Raw genomic sequence first — 26,008 nt, forward strand, 5'->3', positions numbered from 1 at the left:
GATGTTCTGATTCTCAACCAGGCCATCAACAAGATCACCAGCAGAGCCAACATTAAATCCCTCCAAGGCTTCTTGGAATCCTACCTGATCCAATAACCTCTTCGGGCGGACCATTCTAATAGGCCCTTCGCCCCTGCAGAGGTGGGAAGTGGTTGTAAGTCTGACCTTAACCAGATGGTGGTCCGTCCATGACAACAGGGAGATCATAGGAGTCCCCACCCACGGAACTCCACTCTGATCAGAGTAAAAGACCAGATCAAGCATGTGACCTTCAATATGCTTAGAGGCTTCTGGCATTGGTATACAGACACTAATACCCTGGGTCCCTCACCTGGTGTTGGTGTGTGCTATCCCCCTCACCATCATTTGACCTATTTGGCAAGCTGCCCTGTGTTCCCTTCTGCTCAACTCCTGGCTCTACTCTGACCCCTTCTGGTTTATCCAAAACATGTTCACCCTCACACCTTAAGGGATTTTGCTGGCCAAAACAGATACCATCCTGTTCCCACCAGCAATCCCCAAGGCATCATTTTTAAAGCTGCTTTGCAACCTTCTTGTTTTTTAGTGCCAGAAGTCTGGTTCCATTTTGGTTAAAGCGGAGCCTGTCCCTTTTGTACAGGCTTCGCTTTCCCCAAAATGTATCCCAGTGCCTAACAAATCTAAACCCCTCCTCCTGGCACCACCATCTCATCTACGCATTGAGACCCCTCAGCTCCGCCTGTCTCGTTGTCCTTGCACGTGGAACAGGTAGCACTTCAGAGAACGCTAACCTGGGGGTCCTGGACTTCAGTATGTTACCTAGCAGCCTAAATTTGGCTTCCAGGATCTCCTGACTGCATTTCCAAACATTGTTGGTGCCAGCTTGCACCACAACAGCTGACTGCTCCCCAGCACTGCGCAACAACCTACCTAGACGCAGCGTGATGTCCACAACCTTTGCACCAGGCAGGCAAGTAACTGTGCGGTTTTCACATGAGTCACAGACCCATCTCTCTATGCCCCTGATGATCAAATCACCCACTACTAAGAGGCCACCACCCCCTAGAAGAGTATTATCTGTGCGAGAGGATATGGGCGCATCACCCAAGAAAGGGGTCCCTGCTAAGGGAGTGTTTCCCTCTTCTTCTGACCGATGTCCTCCTTCCCTGAGACCATCATTCTCCATGACAGCAGAAGTGCCATCAGCAGGTGAGTAGGATGCCTCTACCACATCCCTAAGGGTCTCATCCACACACCTCTCTGCCTCCCTGAGCTTCTCCAGGTCAGCCACCTTGGCTTCCAGGGAATGAACTTGTTCCTTGAGAGCCAAGAGCTCTTTGCACCAAGCACACACCCACAACTTCTGCCCCTCAGACAGAGTCATACATGCAACATTCTGTGCAATACACTGGGAAGCAGCCCCCTTCCCTGCTGGCATTCTACCTTTATAACTAGTTTTATTGGGTATTTAAAGTATATGGGGTTTGAAGCTAGATACTAGGTACAGTTGTCAGCTAATCAATAGTTTTTAGTTTTGTTCTCCAAAAAATTTACAGAGGTTGGGTAGTAGTCATCTTATTCTTGCCTTGTGTGTCTTACTACAGCTTGGAATGAATGAGTCCCCCACTCAGGCTTCTCCTCTGGCAAAGACATAAAATAAAAGAACAGCCCTGCTGGATCAGGCCCAAGGCCCATCTAGTCCAGCATCCTGTTTCACACAGTGGCCCACCAGATGCCGCTGGAAGCATACAGGCAGGAGTTGAGGGCATGCCCCCTCTCCTGCTGTTACTCCCCTGCAACTGGTACTCAGAGGCACCCTGCCTTTGAGGCTGGAGGTAGCCTACAGTCCTCCAACTAGTAGCCATTGATAGACCTCTCCTCCATGAAGCTATCCAAGCCCCTCTTAAAGCCATCCAGTTTGTTGGCTGTCACCACATCTTGTGGCAGAGAATTCCACAAGTTGATTATGCATTTTGTGAAAAAATACTTCTGTTTGCTGGTCCTAAATTTCTTGGCAATCAATTTCATGGGATGACCCCTGGTTCTAGTGTTATGTGAAAGAGAGAAGAATATCTGCTTTCTCCACACCATGCATGATTTTATAGACCTCTATCATGTCTCCCCGCAGTCATCTTCTTTCTAAACTACAAAGCCCCAGGTGTTGTAGCCTTGCCTCGTAAGAGAAGTGCTCTAGGCCCCTGATCATCTTGGTTGCCCTCCTCTGCACCTTTTCCAGTTCTACAGTGTCCTTTTTTAGACGGGGTGACCAGAATTGTACACAGTATGCCAGATGTGGCTGCACCATAGATTTGTATAAAGGGCATTATAATATTAGCAGTTTTATTTTCAATCCCCTTCCTAATGATCCCTAGCATGGAATTGGCCTTTTTCACAGCTGCTGCACATTGAGTCGACACTTTCAACGAGCTTCCACCACGACCCCAAGATCTCTCTCCTGGTCAGTCACTGACAGCTCAGATCCCATCAACGCTGCCAGCCAGCAATCCAATCCTAGGAGATTCCCAGTCCTAGCAGACCTAGCTTCTCCTTCCCTCTCTTGTTTTCTTGGTGATTTATTTATTTTATATCCTCGCTGTGAAAATGTTGCTACAAGCTTGTTGCTTCCTCCCTCCTCAAGACCAGCAAGCAAATTGTTTTGAATGGTTTTGTTATATGACCTTTTTAAAGCTGAGGAGTGAAAAATGAGGTATAATTTGTTAAAATAGTAATAGCTGACTAACTGCCCTTAGTCATTTTTGAAAGGGTGGTATAGAAATCCAATCAATCAATCAATCAATCAAAACAAACTAACCTTCTATGGATGCACCCAGCTTTTTTGTTGTACAGGAGGGAGGAGGCAACTTTTGACTATCTCCACTTTTCTCTGCAGTCCCTTGAGACTCCTGAAATTATCTCACTGAGGGGGCCTCAACTCCATGTAATGGAGAAACCTGGCACAGCTGCAGGAAGCTAGCCTATGTTGAGCAATAAAAACAATAAGTTGTGGGTGCAGGGAAAATCTCCGAGGAACATAGAAGCTATGCTATTCCTGAACAATTTGCTGAGGTGAAACACCCTATAATGGCTCTGCTGTGAAAGAAAGGATGGATACAGGAGACTGTTACAGCTCGCACTCTGCTCTCTCCCTTGTACTCACCCCAGTACAATTATGTCTGAATGAAACTGCAGATTTGAGAGGCTCCTTGAATTAGGATTCCAAATTCATAGTCTGGCAGTACCGCAGGGAGACGAGGCAGTGTGTGGTAGCTGAGGTTTAAACAAACCCTTTAAACAAACCCTTCAACCAGTATAGGCCGTAATTTTCCCCCAAGTGTCATGCAAGCTTATTTGATTAAATATGTTAGTCCTTTAAATTATTATTTTTAAAAAAATTTTAAAAAAAGACTATCCTGGAATTTCCCTCCCCTTGACCTCAATGCTTAATAGAAATGTGTACATCTGAACAAAGTGATATGAGAGCCATCCCACAGCATGCTCACTGTTCAAATAATAGACATTGTGTGTACCCTGACACTGTAGCCTCATTCAGACATTCAGAAAGAGAGCTGCTGTACCCATGCACACCAACTCAGATGGGGCCAGAAGTCCCACCCTGGCCCTCTCACTCACCCCCAGGGCCCACCACTCATCCTTACAGCGCCAGTCACAGAAATGCCCACCATCATGGAACAAATCTTCAGATGAATGCCACCGTAAGCATGAGGAGCAGGTTTGGGGCACAGTGACGAGGATGGAGTGGGACTTCTGGCCCAGTTTGAGAAGCACAGGTACAGCATTTCTTTTTCTGAACAAGGTTTGTGTCTGAAGCATGTGCCTCTGTAGGTGACTATTGACAATTACAGTGGAAGCTGTAAATAACTGTAAACAGACCGAAGGGCCTGTTAAGAGAGAAGATTGCGAGGACCTCCAGGAAGTTTTTCACACAGAAGTTGTCCCAAAACACTGCCGCAAACAGTTGATTTTTTTTAACCCCAGATAGAAATCAGGCTACATTCTCAATGTGCAGTGGAAAACCTCAATTGTGTGTGAACTGCTCCCCAATAACTCACAGGGACTTCGGGGTAAATCTAGCCGATATGTGAATGCACCCTCTCCATTCCAGAGGAGATGCGAGTTAAAGGGCTTAAAAAGCCTTCTATGAAAAGCTTCCAGATGACAAATCAACTATCCTGAGGTAAATTAAAGGGTCCTCAACATCAGGGATTCTCAACATTGGGTCCCCAGATGTTAGTGGACTTCAACTCCCATAATCCCCAACTAAAGGCCACTGGGGCTGGAGATTATGGGAGTTGAAGTCCACTAACATCTGGGGACCCAACGTTGAGAATCCCTGCTCTACATCACCAGGCCTGATAAAGCTACTGCTGAAGGGAATCTTAGCTGCTAGAAATATTTGAATGCTCCAGGCGAAAAGGGAAACATGGCTGGGGATGATGTATTTGCAGTTTCTGTATTCTTTGCCCCTTCTTCCTTCCCCATTTTAGCTGGTGGTATGTGACCATTCATTCTCTCTTGCAACTTCAGTTACACAAATGTTTTGAAAGTCTCAGGGCATGGTCTGTAGACACCTGATGCAGCCACTTTGTTGAGGCAGGCAGGGGGAGAGAAATGAAAACTTCAGAGTCAAGTAATAAACAAAAATCTTCTTTCATGCAATAATGAAGTCTTCTGTGTGAATGAACAAGTGAAATGTCGTCTCAATGTGACATAGGAAATATATGTATGGCCCAAGCTATTAATCCATTGCAACAAATCACGTATTGCTTGATTTGCCATATGTGCCATTTCAAATTTAGGAATGTAAAAAGCAGGAGGGGGGAAGTGACATTCAGACTGCAATATGATCTTCTTCAATCTCCTCCTTGCGCAGACAGCTAGTATAGCGTGCATGAGAAACCATCTTAATTATTTCAACTTTAGCTGAAAAGCATAGTGATGTCCTTTTGATATCAGAATGAGCAATCATTCCTTACCAAACTCTGTTTAGGATTATTCATTCATAGGCCGAGATTCTCTTAATACACAATGCAAGTCTCACGTTTAAGATGAAGGTCAGTGATACTATAGATATGCCAGCTTCAAGCGTGCAGGCTTGAATTTGATTCAAGGGTATTATGTAAGATTAACACAGTTCAGTCATGCCTTAACTGTGCTGAAACTCCTTGTTCATGTACATTGTGGTTAAACATGGCAGATTTCAACCTTTACTCACCCTGGTATCAACAGAGGCTTGTTCAAGCATCTTATAGAAGCTACCCTAATATTTAACAAAATTTCTGGTAGATGCTACCCATCACTGTGTTGGAAGCATTCAAAAGAGGGAAATGTCACACCCATTGGTTAGACAGGTTCATTTATTATTAAAACAGTAAAGTGATCCTTAATGTTTAGATTAAACTCCAAATTGCTATGAAACTTTATATTTTATGTATTTGAACTTCTTTTGCCTTCATACATAATTGATTTGAACCACACAGTGAGTATCTGTCCCATCTTCTAACTTTCTACCAAATCCTTTTAGAATAACTAGTGTCCCTGAAATTGTGATGCCCAAAGCTGAAGTCTACTCCAACTAAGAGTGCACCACTATTAAAGTAGTGAGTACATCAAGTTCTTCTACACTGTGCGTCTGCTAATGTGATCTATAGAGTGGAGTGTGATAGGTCTCAGTCTTTGGTTCTGTGCTGTTCAACATTTTAAAAAAAGATTTGGAGGAGGGAGTAGAGGGGAAACTTCTCAAATTTGGAGTGGGGTGGGGATTGCAAACACCTTAAGAAGATGGAATCAAGATTCAATCCAATTTGGACAGACTTGAATATTGGGCTAGAATCAACAGGATGAAGTTTAACAAAGACAATTGTAAAGTCCTGCATTTGGTCAAGAAAAATATAATGTGCAAGTATAGGATGTGGGAGACCTAGCTTGGCAGCAGTACATTTGAAGGGAACCGGGGTGTTTTAATGGGCAATAAATTGAACAGAAGTGTGCTGCAGTCTATCTTGTGCTGTGATAGGTTTTCCTTCACTGGAGGTTTTCAAACAGCAGCTGGACAACAATCTCTCAGGGAGTAGCAATTTCCTGCACTGAGCAAAAGGTTGGACTAGAAAGCTTCCAAGGTTCTTTCAAACTCTACAATTCTGTTCTGATTTTGTGTGTTAGAATTGTATAGGGCCGTGCATGAAATTCACATGAATCGGTTTGAATTTGAACAGATTCAATTTGGAACCACTGAACAGAGTGGAGATTCATTCGAATTGATTTGAATCTACCCTAATCCAGATTGAAATCAGGTGAATTCGAATTGATTCAATTCAAATTTGGGCAAGTTTGTATCTATTCAGATGAATTTCCACTCTGTTCAAATAGAATCTATTCAAATTTGTAACCATTTGTGCAAATTTCGTGCACATCCCCAGAATTTTGTCTCAGCTCGCCCATTTTTGCTTACACTTCTAGATCATTTTTCCTCCAGCAATATTTTAAATTTCTTGGTATTTCATGGAAGAATTACTTGGCTGAAGTGCAAATTACTGGCCAAATCAAGGAAATACCACTAGTTTTAAGTTCATGTTTCTATTGTAGGTGTACGCGTTTTTAAGACCATGATGATCTGTCTACATACTGGATAATATTTGGTTTCTGAGATGTGACAGTTTATAGCTTTGGCTACATGGTTGTTGTAAGGATAAATAGCCACCAGGTACACCGCTCCATAGAGGAAGAGTGGAATATAAATGTAAAAATATCTTGGTATCCAAGATCCCATTTTGACTCTAGCAACTGGTGCACAATTGAGGAAGCCTAAACTATGGTAATATCACATCTTTCATAGTTTTATTTTAGACTCATTTGTTTTGGCCTTTGGTTACAATTAAAAAAATACTGAAAATCAATCACATTTCATATTGTGGTAAACCCACTTCTCCATTTTGCATGTTTAGGCTGCCTTCTGTCTAAATTCTCCCAATACTGTACAACCTATGAATATGAGAAAATAATATCCACTTTTGTCAAAATAATTAAAGTAAGGCAGTGAATTATACCCAAGGATAGAAGTTAGAAATAATAGGTCTAAGTTTGCATTTCTATTTTACTCTAAATGAAACTTTTCTATCAATTTCATGTCAAAACTAGTTCATTTCTTCTAATCCACATTAAGTTTTCTAAAGGAGGATGTATTCACCAAGGTCACAAATCTTGTTAGTCACACCACACACACACAAAATTTGGCCACTGAACTAAGAAACCTAACCTGGCACTGTTCGTATTTGTTCTTAAATTCATGTTGGTCATGTATGCTACTTCTTTTATTCTTCTCTATTTACCTAGTAACCAATTACTTTATAAGGGATATGTTATCTAGAATGAAAGTAATGTGCTCTAAGGACCACATTAAGTATTGAAAATGGGTGAGAGGGCGCTTTACTTTGTGAGTCAGCATCATATGATAAAATAAAAACACAATTCTATTTATTAAAAAATATGACTTCCTACTTAGGTTTATTTTTTCCTTTAATACAGTTCAGCATTTCAAAGTTTTGCATTCTACACACTGTTCTCGTTTATTAGCATCAAAACACAAGACATAGCAAGACCTTCAAACACAAATAAATACCAAATAACAATACAACAAACTAAAAGACAACATAGAATAATGCTATTGGGAAATTAGGACACGTTGCTAATATTTATTAACAACATGGGTATTGCTGAGCAATAAATTATACACTTTAAAGTTTCCTTTCCTTAAAAAAAAAATACAAAAACCATTAATTACCAGATTCACTTACTTGCACTGTATCCTTTATAGCTATCAATAATTAAGACAGGCAGAATATACACAGTCAAATGAGGTTGGCCTTCTTTGGTCTTTGTTTCTGGATCAGAAAACTGAACACAACCAATGTACCTTTTACCAAAGAATACGAAATAAAAATAAGTCACAAGTTTATACAGACTGATTTGTACATAGTTCATGATTACTGATATATTTTCAACAGATATTTCTTCTTGGAAAAGGATGCCCATTTTTTTCCAGCTCATTCAATTAATGGCATTTTATGGATGTTAAAGGTTATCCTACTTGTCCTAAAGAAGAATGGATTAATAGTCCAACTCTTCGACATGGGGTGTCCCTAACATCCCCTATTTATCTCTAAATCACTGGAGCTTTTAGATCATAGTAAAAAAAATGTACATCTTCTCCTATATTCTTACAAAATTCATAAGATATACATTCTAGAGAGCTACACGGAAAATAACACTGTGAATGGTTCAATGTCTTGGCAATGGTAGAAGCATGAATTTTCCCCATTCTATACGTACCAAAAATTCAGCACTCTGCCAGTGGAACAGGACATAGTTGGACAATATATTGTTTTGCCCACAACTGCTCAATTTAAATCTCAGAAAATTCTCTGCAGGAAATGAGATCCTTTATGACAGAATCTCAAATATCCAGTTTACCAAGCAGTTTACAGCCAATACTGGTATTGCTAAGAAGTTACAATCCTTGCAGAACTGGGAAGTGAAGTTACAGCTTCATTCTAAAGGACAAAAACCACCTCTTGGTCCCTTAATGGGAATATTCTTTACTAGCAGAGTTGGGGTAAATCCAGATCTGAAGTTAAAATGCATTATGGGATTTTAGGCCAGGGATTCTGGTTCAAGCTACATATCTGTAAAATGTTAGCATGAACCCAAATAAATAAGTAAAACATCACCTAATACAGATACTACTCCATGATCCTAAGCTTTGATATGCCACACATATACCTTGATATGCCATGCAAATCAATTATTGGAATGGCAGGTACCAACAGTTCTTCCAGCAAGCCACAAACACAACTTTATGCCAGAACTGCAAGCAAATGCTTAGGATCAGAGTGTAAAACTACCATGGAGTGAAAGACAAACTACAGAGTCTTGCCAATACACTAGAAGATAATTTAGGCTTCGATACATCTTTTTTTGTGATGCGTCACTGTTTCAAAACAAGAAAAGATGTCCCTAATCTGCATCTGCAAATATTGGCTTTCTTCCACCTAGCACTGGTCTCAAAGACAAGGGGTCAGTTCCGGCCTAAGACCTTGCAGCCATGGGATGGCTCTCAAAATAATTTCATGGGTGCATACATGGGTCACATTTTCTCAGAATGGGCCACTCACACACAACTTGCTCAGTGAGTCAAGAATGGAGCTTCAGACTCAGCAGTTCACACAAGCAGTTTATGAGGAAATTTGGTGGATGACCCATTCTTACCAAATAGTTTGCATGGTGCTCATGTACATATTCCTTCGGAATAATTTCAGGAGCTATGCCATAGATGCAAGAATGTTATGCTGGAAGTGACCCTTGGTTTATAAAGGCAGGAAGTAACAGTTAAGCCCTCAGTATATATATTTTTTGTTTAAAATACATAATTAAAATGTTCACAGTGCAAAAGTAGACAGAACCAGAATTAGGTCATGCACTTAAAAATATTTTTAATTCTCCTTGTCCAATAAAGCCCTTAAAAACATAATCCTTTAAAACAAAAAAAACAACCCCAAAATAATATGTAAATTGCTGTATCAGAAGATCTTATAAAACCAAGACACAGGTTATCTTTATGGGCACACTTGGGAAGATGCACATTGATCTTCCCATCAATCTTATCATCCAAAGAGCAAAGGGACACTATAACATGGACATTTGAGTTATCACAAATATGTTTCCAAAGCATGACAGCTGATATGTCAGTTATAGGCTTGAAAAATCTGTAAAGCAGATTCCTTGTCCCTCCTCTTTATGAGATAGAGATAAAAAAGTATGCTTCAGTGGCCTGAAAGTAGCACAAGGAGGTAAGAGCCTGTGTATCCTATGTAGCACCAACACTGACTATTCCTCCATGTAACATTCAATCTCAGTTTCTACATAAATAAGCAATCCTTATTTTGAGGCTTGACTGACATTTGTAAAGCAGTGCACAAACGAAAGATGCACCAAGCACCAAGAAGTACTATTTTAAATAGATTGAAATCCAAGATTCATTGGCTTTAAGAACTAGTTTTTGGATTGACAACAGTGGGAAGTACTAAACACAGTCAACTGTGGAAGCTGGTAGACATTCATATACACTTTCTGTCAATTTAAGCATTTTTTCTCCTTGCCCCTGTTCTCCATTATGATCTCTATCCATCTCTTTGTTCTAGCTCTGCAGCGCTCCAAAGATTTTCACATATGATTTTTTCAGAGAAGCAGCAAGCTGCTTCTTCAGCCCAGGCAAAGCTGAATTTCCATGTTCTGAGCTTTCAGCGCCAACATAATTACGACAGCTTGATAACATCCATTAGCCCATCACCTTCACAGCAAGAGGTGAGGGAGAGGGCTGATTATATTATTACAGAAGGGCGGATTTAGTGACTGGAGTTTGTTTTTAAAGCTTCAGTTTTGTTCCTTCAGACCACAGAATACCAGGCAGGTGTACATGCATAATCCATAGAGGCACCCCAGTTTTCTGAAGGTTTCCTTCATGAGCTGTCTTCATCAAACTGTTTTTTTTTTTTTTAAACAACAAGAACAAATCTTCTGGGGTTTGGCCCAAAGGCTTTTCAAAAGAAAAATGTGCACGAGCCATTTCTCCCCACATCACACCATATTTGTACCCAGCAACATTAAGTTGGTGGGGGGGGGGGTTTCCCTCTGGGGGCAGCTTTGGGCGGGGGCATGTGCACAAGCTCAAATAAATTTAGACATTTGCCACCTAAGCTATTAGGTCCATAACTGAAGTTTGCACAGGTTTTTTTTTTAAACCTACCGCCTATTTATATGTTTGCATAGTTGTATATACAGTATGAAGGCATCAGGACTGCAGGAGTTACTAGGACTTCTGTTACATTGCAGAAACATCCCCTGTAGTAACCACTGTCTACCAGCCCTGGTATGCACCAAACAATCAATACCCTAAAAGGCTGATTTATCAGTGAAATGCCTGTTCAGCGATGGGAAAGAGATATAAACAAGTGAGGTTTTATAAACTCAGTCTCCTTTAAATAGGACAAACTGGTGGTAGTTTATACAATACAATCCCAATTGTTTGCAGAGTCTATGATTAAACCAAATCTGTATTTGAAAGCCAGGCACAACAAACATTCCACATCTTCGGGTTCTTCTCTTCCCAAGGTGGAGGGGATTGTTACAAAGGAATTGGAGCACATCTCATCGTTACAGGTTAAGAGATCCCTATTACATTCCGTTACCGGTAAAAGCCACACCTTTACTTTCTATTTTTCTTCTATTCTATATTCTCAAGAACAATGAAAATTACAGTACAAGGCTGAAAGCCAATGCTGAATATAAGCCATCAACATTTTAAGAATTATGTTGTAGAAAGTAGCTGAAATGGAATCAACAAGGAAGCAATGCACATACGGTCATGCAGAGGGATCACATATTGATCTTTAGGCACTGAAACAGTTTAATCCTGTTTGGATCTGAGACTTAAAGAAAGTATAGCAAAGAGGTTAGACATGTATGATGCAATCTTAGTCAACTTGTAGCAGACTAAAGTGCTTTGTTAAATCTGACACACAATATCTACTTGGACATCTAGTGTGGGGAAATAAAGAATAGCAGCATTGGGGCTGTGCTTTAAGAGGTCCTCAAAGGCAGACAACCAGAATTGTACTTCAAAACTGAATTCTATGCACTTGCATTGCAACACAAAATGGTAGAGAGAGTTCAGCAGCTTAAATATTGAGCAGCGTCCAGACAATCCAAGAATGGGGCACACACACAGCTTCTGCACCCCTGAGCTGCCCGTCCTCACTACTTGTAAATGAGGGACTATTCTATGCCTCCTAAGAAGTGCGTTATCACTGCTGCACTGCTACTTGCACTAAAACAGTGAGGCAGCAGTTATGACACACTCTTTAAGAGGTTCAGAACAGCCCCACATTCGCTAGCAGCAAGGATGGGAACTTCAGGGTGCAGAAGCTGCTTTGGGATCAGCGAAGTGCTACACAGTATGTGAGCTGGTTGGCCAACCTGAGGCTCTCCAGTTGTTATTAGGCTACAACATCCACTACCCCTAGCCACAGTTTATTGTAGCTGGGGTGATGGAAGTCATAATCCAAAACCTGGTGAGTCTCAGAATTGGCTATCGCTGTACTGGAATATCAGATGGAGCAGAATCTCAGATAAGCTGAAGGGCTGCATCAATAAATCTAAATCTAAATACTGTGTGGTGTAGGGCCAGGATCAGAACCACTGTTCTCTACCAGTTTCATATTCAAACAGGACATAAACTGTTCTTAGAAGATCACACTTGAAAAACTTTTCATGGTACATGTAGTAGCAATGGGTAGGTGAGCCCTTTGGACATTTCCACTAGGGAATCCTGTTTTCAGTAAAATTCTGTAATGCATATACAAAAGCTCAGCTGCCTACATTCATGACTATTAGAATAGCATCACAAGCCAAGTTAATTCTTTTCTCTAAAGCGAAGGTTATGGGTTTGCATCAGCCTGCCTAAAACTGCGCTACATAATATCTTTAGCAGGAAGTCCTCTTTGTATATTGGAGCTAGAAATTCTAACACATGCCTTCTGACATTAATTTGTACCAGTTGACAGCTAAGTACCATAAGAGAGAATACAGTACCTGGACAATGGAAGGCAAGAAGAGGAAGACGTGTTGCTACTGAATGCTTTGACTGCCAAGAAGCCGGCAGTGTTCAAGCAGGTGCCTGGAAAACCCATGAGGATCACTCAGCATGCACTGTATATTTATTAACAGAAAAATACTTCTGGCAGGCACTGGGTGGGAAGGCACAGCCATAAAAGACAATGGCAAGAGCAAGAAACTTAACCACAAAGTCATGAAAAGTCAACTGAGCCGTAGACATGAACTCTGGCTATAAAGACCCAAAGTGGAAAGCTAAGCAGAGACAACATGACTGGCTAGAGAACAGGGCACACAATTCCTTTTCCACGTGCACGTCAGCTCTGTCCAGGGGAGCACTCAAATGTTATACAGCACCCATGCAATTAAAGCAGCACCCACATGGTTGATGTACAGTCAAGCTATGCCATTAGACTTACTAGTCACATGAGGGACTATTAAAACAGAAGTTGGTAAGTTCTGTGGGTTGCAATCAGCATGATTCAAAGGCTGGAAAATGCTCTTTAGTAAAGCTCAGGTAGTCGTTTATAATAGGAGGATCCTGTGGATTTCCCTGCAGGAGTGTTTGTCAGTCTGCCAGAAAACAACCATCATGAATGTACTAGCAATATATTCCCTCACAATTCCAAAATCGAGCCAATTTGAAACCACGTTAGCTCTGCCACGTATCCGCACGGCATCAAGCAGCAGTTCTCCGACTGCCTTGAAACAGGGGGCACTGTCAGAAGTCCAAGCTCCACAGGAGCATTGTGTGTAAAAGATAGCACCTGAATAAGTAGTATTCCATGACACTGAACTGATGGAATCTCTGGGAAGCCAGAAGCACAGATCTTTGCTTCTATTTCCACATGCTGCAAAATATGGGTGGGCTCTACAGACCAGACAGCACATTATGCCTAACGTCCAGTTAAAAATGACTATTTCGAGTATCTGAAATTAAAATCTGAATACAAAGCTATGAGCTATAAAGCAGCACATCACAGCTAAGGCACATGAATGCATGCAAACCACCGTCTTTCCATTAAGACACTGCTTTCTCCTAACGGATATCCTCTGCAAGATGCAGCAATTGCTAAGTAGGAGGATGAATTAGCAGGTTTCCCATATAGGTATTACTCAGCACTACGCCTCCTCTCAAACACCAAAAATATGTTGCACATTTATGCTTTAGCAAAAAAATAGATTATATATATATATATAATATAGAGCTTGGTCTGAGCGCATGAGGCAGAACTTTAAAAACATACAGGATTCCGTTTAGAACTCCAAAGTTCAACAAATGCCCTATTTTAGGGTGAAAATTATAAATCTGATAATGATGCACAGCATCCATGAGTGATTATTTTTCCTTAATTTTGAAATAGTGTCATTAACTACGACATATATTGTAGGTTTACATTTCTAAAGAGAAATAACAGCAGTAGTTGAATAGTTTCTTTTCATATCACAAGTGATAACCTGTATTTGATCTTTTTTTTCTTCCAAGAAATATCAGTCTATCAACAATTTTAAAATAAAATGTTTTCTGTAGCAATTAATAGAACTCTAAACAAAAATATGACTCTGATTTAGACACTTTTCAAGAAGATCTAGACATTTTGTCAAGGTCTTCTGACAAAGTAATTATTTTAAAACAGAGACCAGATGAGGCCTTAAAAATAGACAGTATACTATATTTCAGACAAGATTGCACTTAGATTTTCAAAGTAGTAATATCTTAACTGCAACATTACTTCATAGTTTCTTCTTCTTTTTTTTAACTTAACATGCTGACAGTTTCTAGCTAACCCAAGTGTGAACTTTTGCTTTTTTCTAGTTAAAAAAGGAAGAAAAGTCTGATGTCTTATTCAGCACAGGATACTTTGTCTTTTTTTCTTCCAACTGATTATCAATAAATTAAGAAAAGCTCTTTTCTGACTGTAATATTTATCCTCACGAGGATTATGTGACTTGTCAGAACTTGAAGTGTTCCTACTAGTTTTAATTAGAAAATATACCATGGTATGATTTCTTAATGGGTTGCTACGTTTGCCATTGGACCCTATGCAAGTTATGCCTCCAAACTCTTCCTTCTGTTAACACAAGGTGGTCCCTCCGAGCTTTAGGGACCTCTCACTGAAGACAGATTGATATAAAAAAGAGCCCCAAATGGATTTGTCTTCTGTTGATTCTGCCTTTTTGTTATGTGTCAGGGGTCCGGTAAGTCCGATGTATCCACTATGACTTTAATAAAAATAGTATCATCTTTAATATAAGTTCCATTTTCTAGAATAGTCTGCGCAACAAAGACTGGGCAGCCAGAAGCAATATTCATTTCTCCCGTGGGCTTCTTGAAGCTACTGCTGTTTGGGTCTGGTTTGAAAGCATCTCCTAAATGGCGCCGAGAAGGTCCTTGATCCATTAGCATAAGGGTGACTTTCTGCTTGAATGGCCATGGAAGCAATGCATCGTATTCTCCACGCATTATGACAAAGAACAAAGACAAGTGCGTCCCTTTGCCCATCCCATCTCCATTGAGGTAAACTCTGGCACACATCTTATAGCCAAAGTATCCTGTATAAAAAGGTTGGCTATACAAGGACAAAGTCTTCCCCATGACGGCCTCTTGCTTCCGACGTTTGTAATCTCGGATTTTCCAGATTAATATTCCATTGTAACTGGCTGTTTCCAGAACTTGGAATCGGAGGTCCATGTCAGCCAGCCGGATATCGTGAACACTCAGCATTTGATCATGCCTAGATAACTGTGATTCTAGAAGACCTAGCAGAAATAGAAAGGACAAAAAATTGATATGAGAGAGAGAGAGAGAGAGAGAGAGACAGACAGACAGACAGACAGACAAAGGGCTAGCTCTCCCATTATCTTTGGCTTACAGGAACTCAACATGAGCAATGTAACATGCAAAAGAGTAGCTCATGGATCTCGGATATCAGGGACAGAGTCAGGGACTGGTCAGATAGAACAATATCTACTGCTGCCCTTCTCCTTCCCCCAGTAAGACTCCCCATTGGGCTGTGGGCTTGACAGTCTAAGCCACTGTGGACAACAGCAGCAGTAGACATCGTTCTTCAGCACATGGGGCCATTTTAGATTTCCCAGATGCCTTGGCTCTCTGACACAAGATCAGGGACGAGGCACAGAAAGTCAAACATGGCCCTGTATTTTGAAGGACAAGGGCATCCACTTTTTCTAAGGCAGGACCCGATGGGAGGTTTAACCAAGTGGCAGCAGACCACCTCTCTTTCAGCATCGCTACCAGGTTAACTCAGTGCAGGGCTTTGCCTGAGGACTTCTTGCTACCTGGCACCTGCTCTGGCAGAAGCAGCCTGTGTATTATTGCTCAAGCATGCAGATACCCTCTGAGGGTGAAAATAGTGTTCTCATCAGTGTATGTCAGAAGCTCAAAAATGAACTGAACCTAATGCCAAAAAAGTAATACTCTGAACACACGCTAAAATGCTGCCTTAAGATCTGGAGCCCATACAAACATTGTATTTCACTCAGCTTCCAAACAAGTTGCAAAAAAATTATCGGCAAGGTTTACTAAGCATTGAAGGGGAGTATGTATATATTCTTTGAAGGTGGAGAAACCTTAATGGTTGCAAAGATTCTTTGAAATCTGAACAACAGACCTTCTACCATTACTGGCAATTCTTGTATCTCTGAAGGTTTCAGCTGCCTTGAGCAAGAAAGCTGCAAGGTGCCACATACATGTTTGTCCTATGCATGCAAGCAGGGCTCTTCCACTGTTTTAGATGGCAAAGCAAAGTGACTTGCGTGCTTGCAAAGCTCATCTGCCATCGCTAGCAAGGAAGGCCCCACAGGAGCATCAGACTCTGCATTTACACGCTACTGTTCAAGCACTGGATGGACGGCATACATATAAGAAGCCACAGAAAGCGCATTAGCAGATGCCTATTCCTTGCTAAAAGTATTTTTACACATCAGTTTGTCTTTGAACCAAACAACAGTGTGAGCGCCCCTCAGAAGGCATCATGTCATATTGCTAATTTGTGGTTTTATTACTTTGTTCATGGAATAAGGCAGTGGCATTTTTATTTTATCAGATCTCATTGTGCTGCTCAGATGAAACATTCCTCTGAACTGCAGATGAAAGACAATGAGCCTTACAGTAAAAGCAACCACAAACTATAAATGAAGAGAATATTAAGACAAAGAGAGAGAGAGAGAGAGAGAGAGAGAGAGAGAGAGAGAGAGAGAGAGAGAGTTAAATATTCAGATTTTTCTTCTTCTTTAGAAGATGGCTGTTATTCATGATTTATTTCAACTGGGGGGGGTGGGGGGAAGGGGGGAAGTAGCCCATATTCAGCACAGCCTAACAGAGGTGGTTCAGCAGCTCCGGTGCTGCTGCATGGGTCAAGAGGAGAGCTGGTCTTGTGGTAGCAAGCATGACTCATCCCCTTAGCTAAGCAGGGTTCACCCTGGTTGCATATGAATGGGAGACTAGAAGTGTGAGCACTGTAAGATATTCCCCTTAGGGGGTGGAGCCACTCTGGGAAGTCAATCCAGGTTGCCCTACCCAAGTTCAGGAGCTGTGCATGCTGCTGATTTCTGACCGCCTGAGAGTGTAAAAAAAAAAAAGGTTGGAGGTGGGATATTACTCATGCGCTAAACCTCAGTAGGGTAGGTAGCATGCCCTACCCAGATGTCATCTCCAGCTTCAGAAAGAGAGAGGAGGAAAAGCCCTCCTAGCCAGCTGGGGCTTAGCACGCGAGCAAGATCCCTGCCTCTGACTTTGTTTTACATTTGCAGATGATTAGAAATCGAGACGGTATACAGTTCCCAATCTAGGGAACTGTTCCCAATCTAGGCATCTCCTACCCTAATAATCATCATGTGAACCACCCTTATATATCTGCTTTAAGTTCAGATTTCATTTTAAACCAGGTTATTTTAAAGAGAAACACATAACCAACAATTTATTTTTTAAAAGCTGATATTATAAGTAAGAGAGAGAGAGAGAGAGAGAGAGAGAGAGAGAGAGAGAGAGAGAGAGAGAATGTGTGTGTGTACACTCCCATACAATCAATTACTATCCCAGTGATTCAGTTACCTGTATTTCTTGCTCCTTGCCCAGCATTCTTGTCAACGCTTTCCAGCTCAGTCACTCTGTTCTGCAGGGACTCGACACTACTTTTCATGCTGTCTGCTTCCTCCCAGTTCTGTCGGAAGGGACGGATCTCTTTGTCCAATTCTTTCAGCTTCTCTGCCTGGCTGTCTATCACCCGCTTTATGAAAACAGTGCATTATTAAACAAAAACTCAAGGAAAGCAAGAAACAGGGAATGTGAGAAGACTACAATCTAAGAAGGTGGTTAGAAGACTATTAGGTAAATAGGTACGCAAACCTAAAGCTTAGTTGTAGCATAAGATATTTCACACAAGACACACTGTTCTATTCGGAGCATGCCTCACTGACTTGATGTGTAGCTTTGAATAAGACAAATAATAGCTACCTGTTATTCACATTGCTAGTTATCTAATTCATGTGGCTGAGAGAGAAAATTTACTGCAACACTGTCACAATGCAAAGCGAGAACGTAGAAGACTACTATTGCAGCCATGGGTAAAAGAGTAGTCCCTTCCTAGATGCATCAGAGGCAAGTTATAGTCAGAGGCTATAAGCTTTGTTCCCGGTTTCCTCACCCCACAGTTCCAACACTGTACGATGCAGTTATGTCGGGCAATATGGGAGGATTTCAGACAGAAGGGAGCCTGGCTACATCAGAGCTGAAGTTCTGCCACCTGTCAACAAGAACCTCCAAGAGTGAGTGACACCATGGACACAGGGCAGAGCTCCAGGATCCAGAGACCTGATCCATTGCCACTAGCAAAAGATGTATACCTCATTCAGGGGGCTGGGTTTTAGGAACTCCTCTCATGCTGTTTGGCTGGATTGTCCCACACACTGTGGAGGGTAGGAGGGAGGGGCAGACAAATACAGTGCCAGAATCTCCCGTTTGCGCCCCCTTCATGGTTGTATGAGACCTTGATTACTGCATAGTTTCCAGTGCTATCTCCTTGTAAGTCAAACACATTTAGGAAATTGAGATTTTTTAAAACTGGCATCACAGTTGCAAAATACAGTTCATCCATGTGCTGAATTAGAGGCAATAGTTTCTACTCACTCTAACAGAATATAAAATAGTTTGCATTGCCCTGCACAATTTGGAAAAGCAGGAATTTTAGCCAGAAGCTATTGCAACCATAAAATATGCAAGCATATCACTAAATAGAATAAGACCTGCTATCGACAAGTCTTAGAATTCAAAACCAACTTTGCTGTTGCATGTTTGATATTTATTCCAGATATAATTTTCTACTTCTACATTTTTTCTTAATTGCAGGCAAGAGAAGAAAAAGCAGCATAATTATCATATTTGCAATGGTTTCTAAATCAGGAAAGCAATTTGGTGGGGAAACTCCACCCAAAACATTGTGCAACTATATTAATCTTGATAAAGCTTGTAAAACAGATCATTCATCAGTCCTATTGTAGACCCAAGTGGCTTGCAAAGCAGTGGCTTGCCCAATATTATCCTACTTGCCTCAGCATTTAAAATCAAAGTCCCAATAGCCAAGTCCAACACCCTAACCCTTGGACAACACTAGCTCTAACTGTCTCAAGCCATGAAATATCCAGAATTGCTTTGCAAGTTATTCAATATAAATTTTTAACTTGCATAAATTCAAATTATATATAAAGGAGGGCCTCAATATCCACGGATTTGCAAATCTACGATCAGGTAAAAGACACCTGACCTTGGCATATGTGGAAAAAAGGGGGGGACATGTTCATCTCGCATATCTGTTGGTTGGGAATAGCTGGAAATAATCACAGAGTTCATTTCCGGGCCCCATTTTTGTGTTTCAGAGCCTCAAAATGGCTCAATTTTTTTTAAGAAGACAAGCAAAATATGGCGATTTTTGGCTGATCTGGGGGAATTCCGGGGCACAACACGACTCAGGGAGCAGCAAAGCATGATAGGGAGCTTCCCTCAGCATTTCCCCGATGACCGGGAACCTAACCCCCATGATCCCATAGCCCCCAATGACTTGATATTCGCGGTTTTCATATCCGCGGCTGCAGTCAGGAACAGAACCCCCATGAATATTGAGGTCCTCCTGTATTACAGGACTCTCTTCAACAGCTCAAACCCTGTTCAATAATAAATTGTCAGAGAGAGAGATTGTTTGCTTGCTTTGCATTTATACATAATGCTCAATACACTAGAGCTTACATACAACTACCTGGGAAATGGAAATTCCTGCTCTCCCCCATGTGAAGTCAATCAGAGATGGCTCAGGAAGTAATCTTATCTACCTCCCGGGAGCTTTAGGAAATTTTAAATACAGACATAACGCTGGTAAACATTTCACTTGAAATGAAACAAGAAGTTATGAGAGAGAGAGAGAGAGAGAGAGAGAGAGAGAGAGAGAGAGATTCCACATGTAAGGTCCTAGACAGGCCTGAGTGCATATTCTCTACAATGTGAAGCTCACTGCTGCTCGATAGCATTACATTTATTACAAAGGCTGACCACTTATGAAGAAAGTCAAGCCAAACCCATTTCAAACCCCAAATCCCTCTGTGACAAAAGGGGCCCAAAGATAAAGTCCTTGATGTAGTGGAGAAGACAGAGGGGAGAAGGTACTAACAAGAAAACCCACACTCTTCTACAAAACTGTATTACCTGTTACCAGATGTACAAACTCTCAAGGAAGGGGTGGGGGGGAGGCAGCTGTGTTGCCAAAGGTACACCTGAGCCCTATCAAAAAAAGGTCAATGCACTGCGAGAACCAATGTGGCGTAGTAGCTAAATGTGTGAGCTATGAACCAGGAAAGCTGGATCTACATGGAACAGCAAGCCACAGTTAAGTTGTTCAAGCTGTAGTCCCCTTGCCTGACTCAGATTTTCTCCCTCATTTCCTTGTTTGAACAAGCCACAGTTTGCCCAGTTCAAATATAGTAGCCAACTATGGCTACCACGAGTAAGAGTGAAGGGGAATCAGCGCATGCCAAGGGAAGGTGGGCTCTGGGTCCAAGATTCAGGCACAAGCTGCCAAGGTATGATTTCCCACTGTGTTTGAACAAAGCTGAAGTCCCTGATTTAAGCTCATCTTATCCATGCGCACACTAGGTGGTCTTCAACAAGCCATAATCTCTGAGCCTCAGCCCCCATCTGCAACATAAGAATAATAATACTGACAGTGTTGTAAGGATTAATGAGATAATATAGCACCAGCATGGTGCAGTGGTTAGAGTACTAAACAGGGAAGACCCAAATTCAAATCTCCATTCAGCCATGAAACTCACTGGGTGACTCTGGGCCAGTCACTTATGTCTCAGCCCAACCTACTGCACAGGGTTGTTGCAATGATATAACAATGTATCTCGCTTTGGGCTTCTTGGAGGAACAGTGGGATATACATGAAATAAATAAATAAATAATATGGGAAATGCTTTGAATGCTCAAAAAAGCACTACATGAATGCTAAGGATAATCATCGTCGTCATCAGACATTTGCGCTCTTTATGTTGATTTCAAAAGAAGTTGAGCACATTTTGGCTGAGATCTTAAGAACTGAACAAATAGATGCACAAGCCAGAAGTGGCCTCTGGTGCATGGTTCTCAAGTAGGAGTCTTTCATGCCTACACCAAACAAATGCTGAACCAGAAGGGATACTTCAAAGCAGTTTGTGATATGGGCTGGTGCTTAAAGAAGAAGAAAAAAGAAGTCAAAGATTCTACTGGGCACTGGAGGCCTTTGGATCTCAGTCTTTACTTTCTCTGGATTATACTGCATCTAAGTGCTTAATGTTACTCTTGTAATATTTATTTATTTATTATTTATTTATTTGATTTGTATACCGCCCTTTAAAATGGCTCAGGGCGGTTTACAATTAAAAATTAATTAACAGAGACTAGAAGGTTTATTCATCCTTCACAAGGAGGAAACAGGATCTTAAACCCTTTCAGCTGGGTGAGTCATGGAAAAGTTGAATTGAATTGAAAAGTGCCAGCCTGACCAAACTGAATTTAACACAGCTGAGGATAATTCTAATTATGGCATTTGAAGGTTCAGCAGAAGTTCCACTCTTACACGTTTTCAAGTGGATACTCATTTGTTGTGCGAGACTCTCTGTTCCAGCATCTGACCTCAACAAATTGCTAACTCACACAGCCATGTCTAAATTGAGCCATGCCTGCCCTTCCAATATAATCGTTAACACATACTGCGGATAGCACTTTATCAAAATAGTATATGGCTGCGCCAGCCATGCCTCCTAAAACACCAACACTTCTCTAGTACAGGAGGCCCTCGTTATTCACAGCGGTTCCGCTTTTGCCTACAATCGTAAATATGGAAACTGTGAATAATGAAACCTTAACTCTATGGGAATCTATGGGTTAGGCTCCTGCAAAAACAAAAAAATTGCCCAAAACAAACAAACAAAAACGCAGGAGGGAAGCAGAAATAAAAGGGTGGGTTTTTTTGCAAACACGAGCCACAAAATGGCTCCGCATTGCCTCTGAACAGGAAATGTCACCGGAGGTCCAGTGGTCCAGGTGAAAACTGGCTGTTTTTAATACTGCGGATAATTAAACTGTTTTTAAAACTGCGGATAATTAACTCTAAGACTCATCCGCCAATGCATGAAACTGTGGTTGCCAAAACCACAAATAATGAGGACCACCAGCATAACAAACACACAGTAAACTCTTGGAAGACTTTAGGTCAACAAAGAATGAGCCCTGACTTCTAAAACACAGGAAGATGTGGTCCCTTTCACTTTCACTTGTGCACTTGAGGCTAGGGATGTGCCCGAACCGGTTCAGCAGTCCTTTTCCAGACCACTGAACCGGTACAGAGGTCTGGTGGTTCGAAGGTGGGGGGGTGACCATTAAGGGTGCTCTCCCTCCCCCCCCACGTGTTTCCCCTGCTGGCGTTGTGCCCAAAAATCGCTGCGTGGGGCAGCAGCACACCTTCTTGCCGCCCCAGTCAGCTCACACGCACGCATGCATGCACGCAGCCACTTCCAGCCTGACTGGGGTGGTAAGAAGGTATGCTGCTGCCCCACGCAGCGATTTTGGACACAGCACCAGCAGGGGAAGTGTGTGTGTGGGTGTGTGTGTGTGCGTGTGTGTGTGCGTGTGTGTTGTGGGGGGAGTAAGAGCATCCTCCCGATCTCTTAAAGGACCGCGCAGCGATTCTGGGCAGAGCGCTGGCGGAAGAAACGTGGCCGGGGTGTGTGTGCGTAAGAGCACCCCGCCCCCAGTCAATTATAGGTAACCTGACCCCTGCTGCCGAACCGTCGGTCAGACGGTTTGTGCACTTCCCTACTTGAGGCTTCCCTTGGATAAATCAGAAAAGGTGATATTCATCTGCATACTAGAAGCCTGTGCTGCAGAATCTTTGAAGCAGGGCAAATTGCATGTTATAAAAAAACAAATTAACCTGGGCAGACTGCTCCAACTCAGAGACATTTTGCTTTTCCCAGGAACTGTACTGTACTCCAGGATCCATTGCAGGGATGCAAAGGATAACAGTATGGAAATCCCTGAACCTGCAATGTTGTACATAGCCTGAGAGTTGCACCTCTGCCAACGTTTTAAGGGATTCTGGGGCATATCTCTCAAAACGTACACTATTTCAATGGTGCTCTTAAAAGCAATGCAATTGTTAAGTGACCAGTTGGGTTGCTTGTGTACGGTGGATATCCCGGAGAATAGAAACACTAGGTTAGAATGTTTAATGGACTGCTTTCCTTTTTAAAGTCAAAAACCTGCTTGTAATTCCTACCCTTTTCATAAATTCTTGGTATTACAGAGTTTCCTTGGATAAAGGTAGCTTTTAATTTTTTAATGCGAAAATTAAGCAGTGTGGGCTTTTTTGTTAAAATAAAGCATTACATGAGTCAGCTGAGGTGGTCAGTACCATCTGGGGGGATGAATATACACTGTGATTTCTGCCAAGGTCTATGGCAGGTGATCACAATGCAATACTTTCAGCTTTCAGTGAGCTTTGCTTTGCTTGTGCTTCCCATTGGGCCTGCAGTGGTGAAAGGTGCAATGGTATTTTAAAAGCGTTAAAAAGTTTTAAACACACAAAAACTACTACATACTTTTATTGATGTTGTCATAGGAATGGAAATGAAAGTTGGCAGGGATTTTCTCCAAAGATTACTTCATGGAGATAATACAACCATTTGTTCATTGTTACTCTAACCCTGACTAAGCCTTTCCTCTGTGCAGAAATGACTGCAATTTCACCCTAACTGTTTGTGGGGTAAGAATAAAAAGGGATGGTTACACCGAGAAAGCTGTAAGCGCAACAGTGCTATCACTTATTTTCCATCTCTAGAGGAGTAGATGTTGCCAAAAAACATTATAGGTATATGTCCCCCAAGATGGTACCAATGGCCAAGGTTTGTGGATTACATGGCTCTGAACCTTTATGTGGGACTGCACAGAGACCATGAAGATAACACTTGTGTTATCATGAAGATGTATGCCACAGCTGTTTTCTTAATTATTGCACCTCACTGTGCAAACAGAAAGGCGAAGAAAGAAAACGGTTGCAAAGTTTTAATGGGAAAGAGCCAAGATCTTACCTGTAAGTGATGTATTTTAGATTCATTACTCCGCAGCATTTCCTTCTGTCTCTCAATTTCTATTTCAAAGCTACAAATTTGATTATGTAAGGTTTGTATACTCTTGTTCTTTTCCAAACTTTCATTCTGGAGCATGGCCACCTGGAAAAAATTCTACAATTACTCCTGTCAAACTTTTGTAAAAGTATCTGCTATCTCTCACAAGCAGTGGAGAGAAATCCCACAAAAAACTCACTTCGCTGTGTCTAGAATATTGCCTAGCCCTTCCTGAAAGTGAAAATTTTGATAACTTTTGACCCTCAATTCTGAGTTGATGGAATTAAGTGGAATGAAGCACTGCAAATTTTGCAATCAGTTTTTATTCTAGACAGGGTGTACTCATTTAATTGGCCATTTCCTAGTCTATTTAATTCCAGTTGATAGATGGGAATAAGGAAACTGTATTTCCAGCAGAAAACCTTACTGAGTCTACTTATACAAGAGAGAGGATGATTAAAGTTACAACATCCCAATCTGGAACTAAAAAGATTAAGCTCATTGGAGGCTGCTTCTGTGGCCATGGTTAGCAGGGAACCTGCTGTTAGCATGGAGTTCAAGTGACTTGAGTAAAGGAAGGAAGCCCAAAACAGCCTGTAATGATTTTTGCAGATGAAAGCTACACAGTCAAGAACAATGTAGGAGAGCAGTGGAAACACTCTGCTGAAATTCTAAGAGAAATCAACCTCTGTTTTGTTCTCTTAGAATTCTTAGTCTTCCTGCTAGATTATGTACTGGAGCCACGAAAAACAGCTATCATGTTTTATTCACTGCATGGAACACTAAGATCCTTTGCTCTATTCATCAATGCTTTTCTTTCTTAAGCACTGGAAAGAATGCCCTCTTACCCTCACAAAAGAGTATATGCTACATTTATCAGTAAAACAATGAAGGCATCAGCTAGAAAGGAGGCCCTGGCAACTGAAAAAAGACCACCATTTGTGATCCATCTAAAAAGGAGGGGAGATTTCGCAACTGAGCTCAACACAGTACTTCTTACCCATAACATGAAATCAAGACAACTCTCTGACAGTATTGATAACGCATGGAGTGCAATTGTATACCATAACACGAGGGGCCATGTTCACAAATGGACTAATCTTTATTTTGGATTATAGCCACTTTGGGGTCAAAAAGAGATATTTTCTTTCTTTCTCCCTGTCCCCAAATTACAGTTGTGCTAACAGAAAGCCAGTGCTATGAGACACTGAAATAACAGGGAGATCAGCTCCCACATCACCAAGACACAGGAAAACTGGAACCAGTTTCTTTAAGTTTATTTCACACAGCATAGGGGCAGAATGATCGTATAGCTGGTTATGCAGCCCTCTGGAATGGCATAATTCAAGCAGTGTTGGCCATATCAGTACATCCACAGTGGTGGTTTAAGGAGAGGCAAAGCAGGCACTTGCCTACAGCAGCAAAATTTGAGGAGTGGTAAATTTTGCCCGCTCCTCTCTGGGAGCAATGGCTGCAGTGAGGGGGTGGAGGAAGAGGGGAAATCTCCCCCTTTCTTCTTCTAAAAACCACCGCTCTGCAGTGGGATGGGGGCAGCGAAGGCCACACAACAGCAGCTGTGGGGAGGGCGGGAAGTTCCCACTTTTACTTTAAAAAGCTGCTGCGTGGTGGAATGGGGTGGCAGTGGCTGAAGCAGGGAGGACGATGGTGGGGC

At 41.7% G+C, this 26,008-nt stretch overlaps 1 protein-coding gene across 14 annotated transcripts in view; it reads right to left on the reverse strand.

The window, feature by feature from the left end:
- Positions 1–7,483: 7,483 nt before the first annotated feature.
- Positions 7,484–26,008, reverse strand: part of TRAF3 (TNF receptor associated factor 3) — a 159,551-nt gene continuing 141,026 nt past the window's right edge. For all 14 annotated transcript variants that reach the window (XM_053263050.1, XM_053263069.1, XM_053262991.1 and 11 more), the window contains 3 exons: positions 24,301–24,441; positions 17,738–17,912; positions 7,484–15,423 (listed from right to left, as the gene is read on the reverse strand). In XM_053263050.1, coding sequence (XP_053119025.1) covers positions 14,852–15,423; positions 17,738–17,912; positions 24,301–24,441 — 888 coding nt within the window. In that variant the 3' untranslated portion in view covers positions 7,484–14,851. The remainder of the gene's footprint in view (positions 15,424–17,737; positions 17,913–24,300; positions 24,442–26,008) is intronic.

Source organism: Hemicordylus capensis, chromosome 1 (assembly GCF_027244095.1).
Source record: "Hemicordylus capensis ecotype Gifberg chromosome 1, rHemCap1.1.pri, whole genome shotgun sequence".
Taxonomy (NCBI): Eukaryota; Metazoa; Chordata; class Lepidosauria; order Squamata; family Cordylidae; genus Hemicordylus; species Hemicordylus capensis.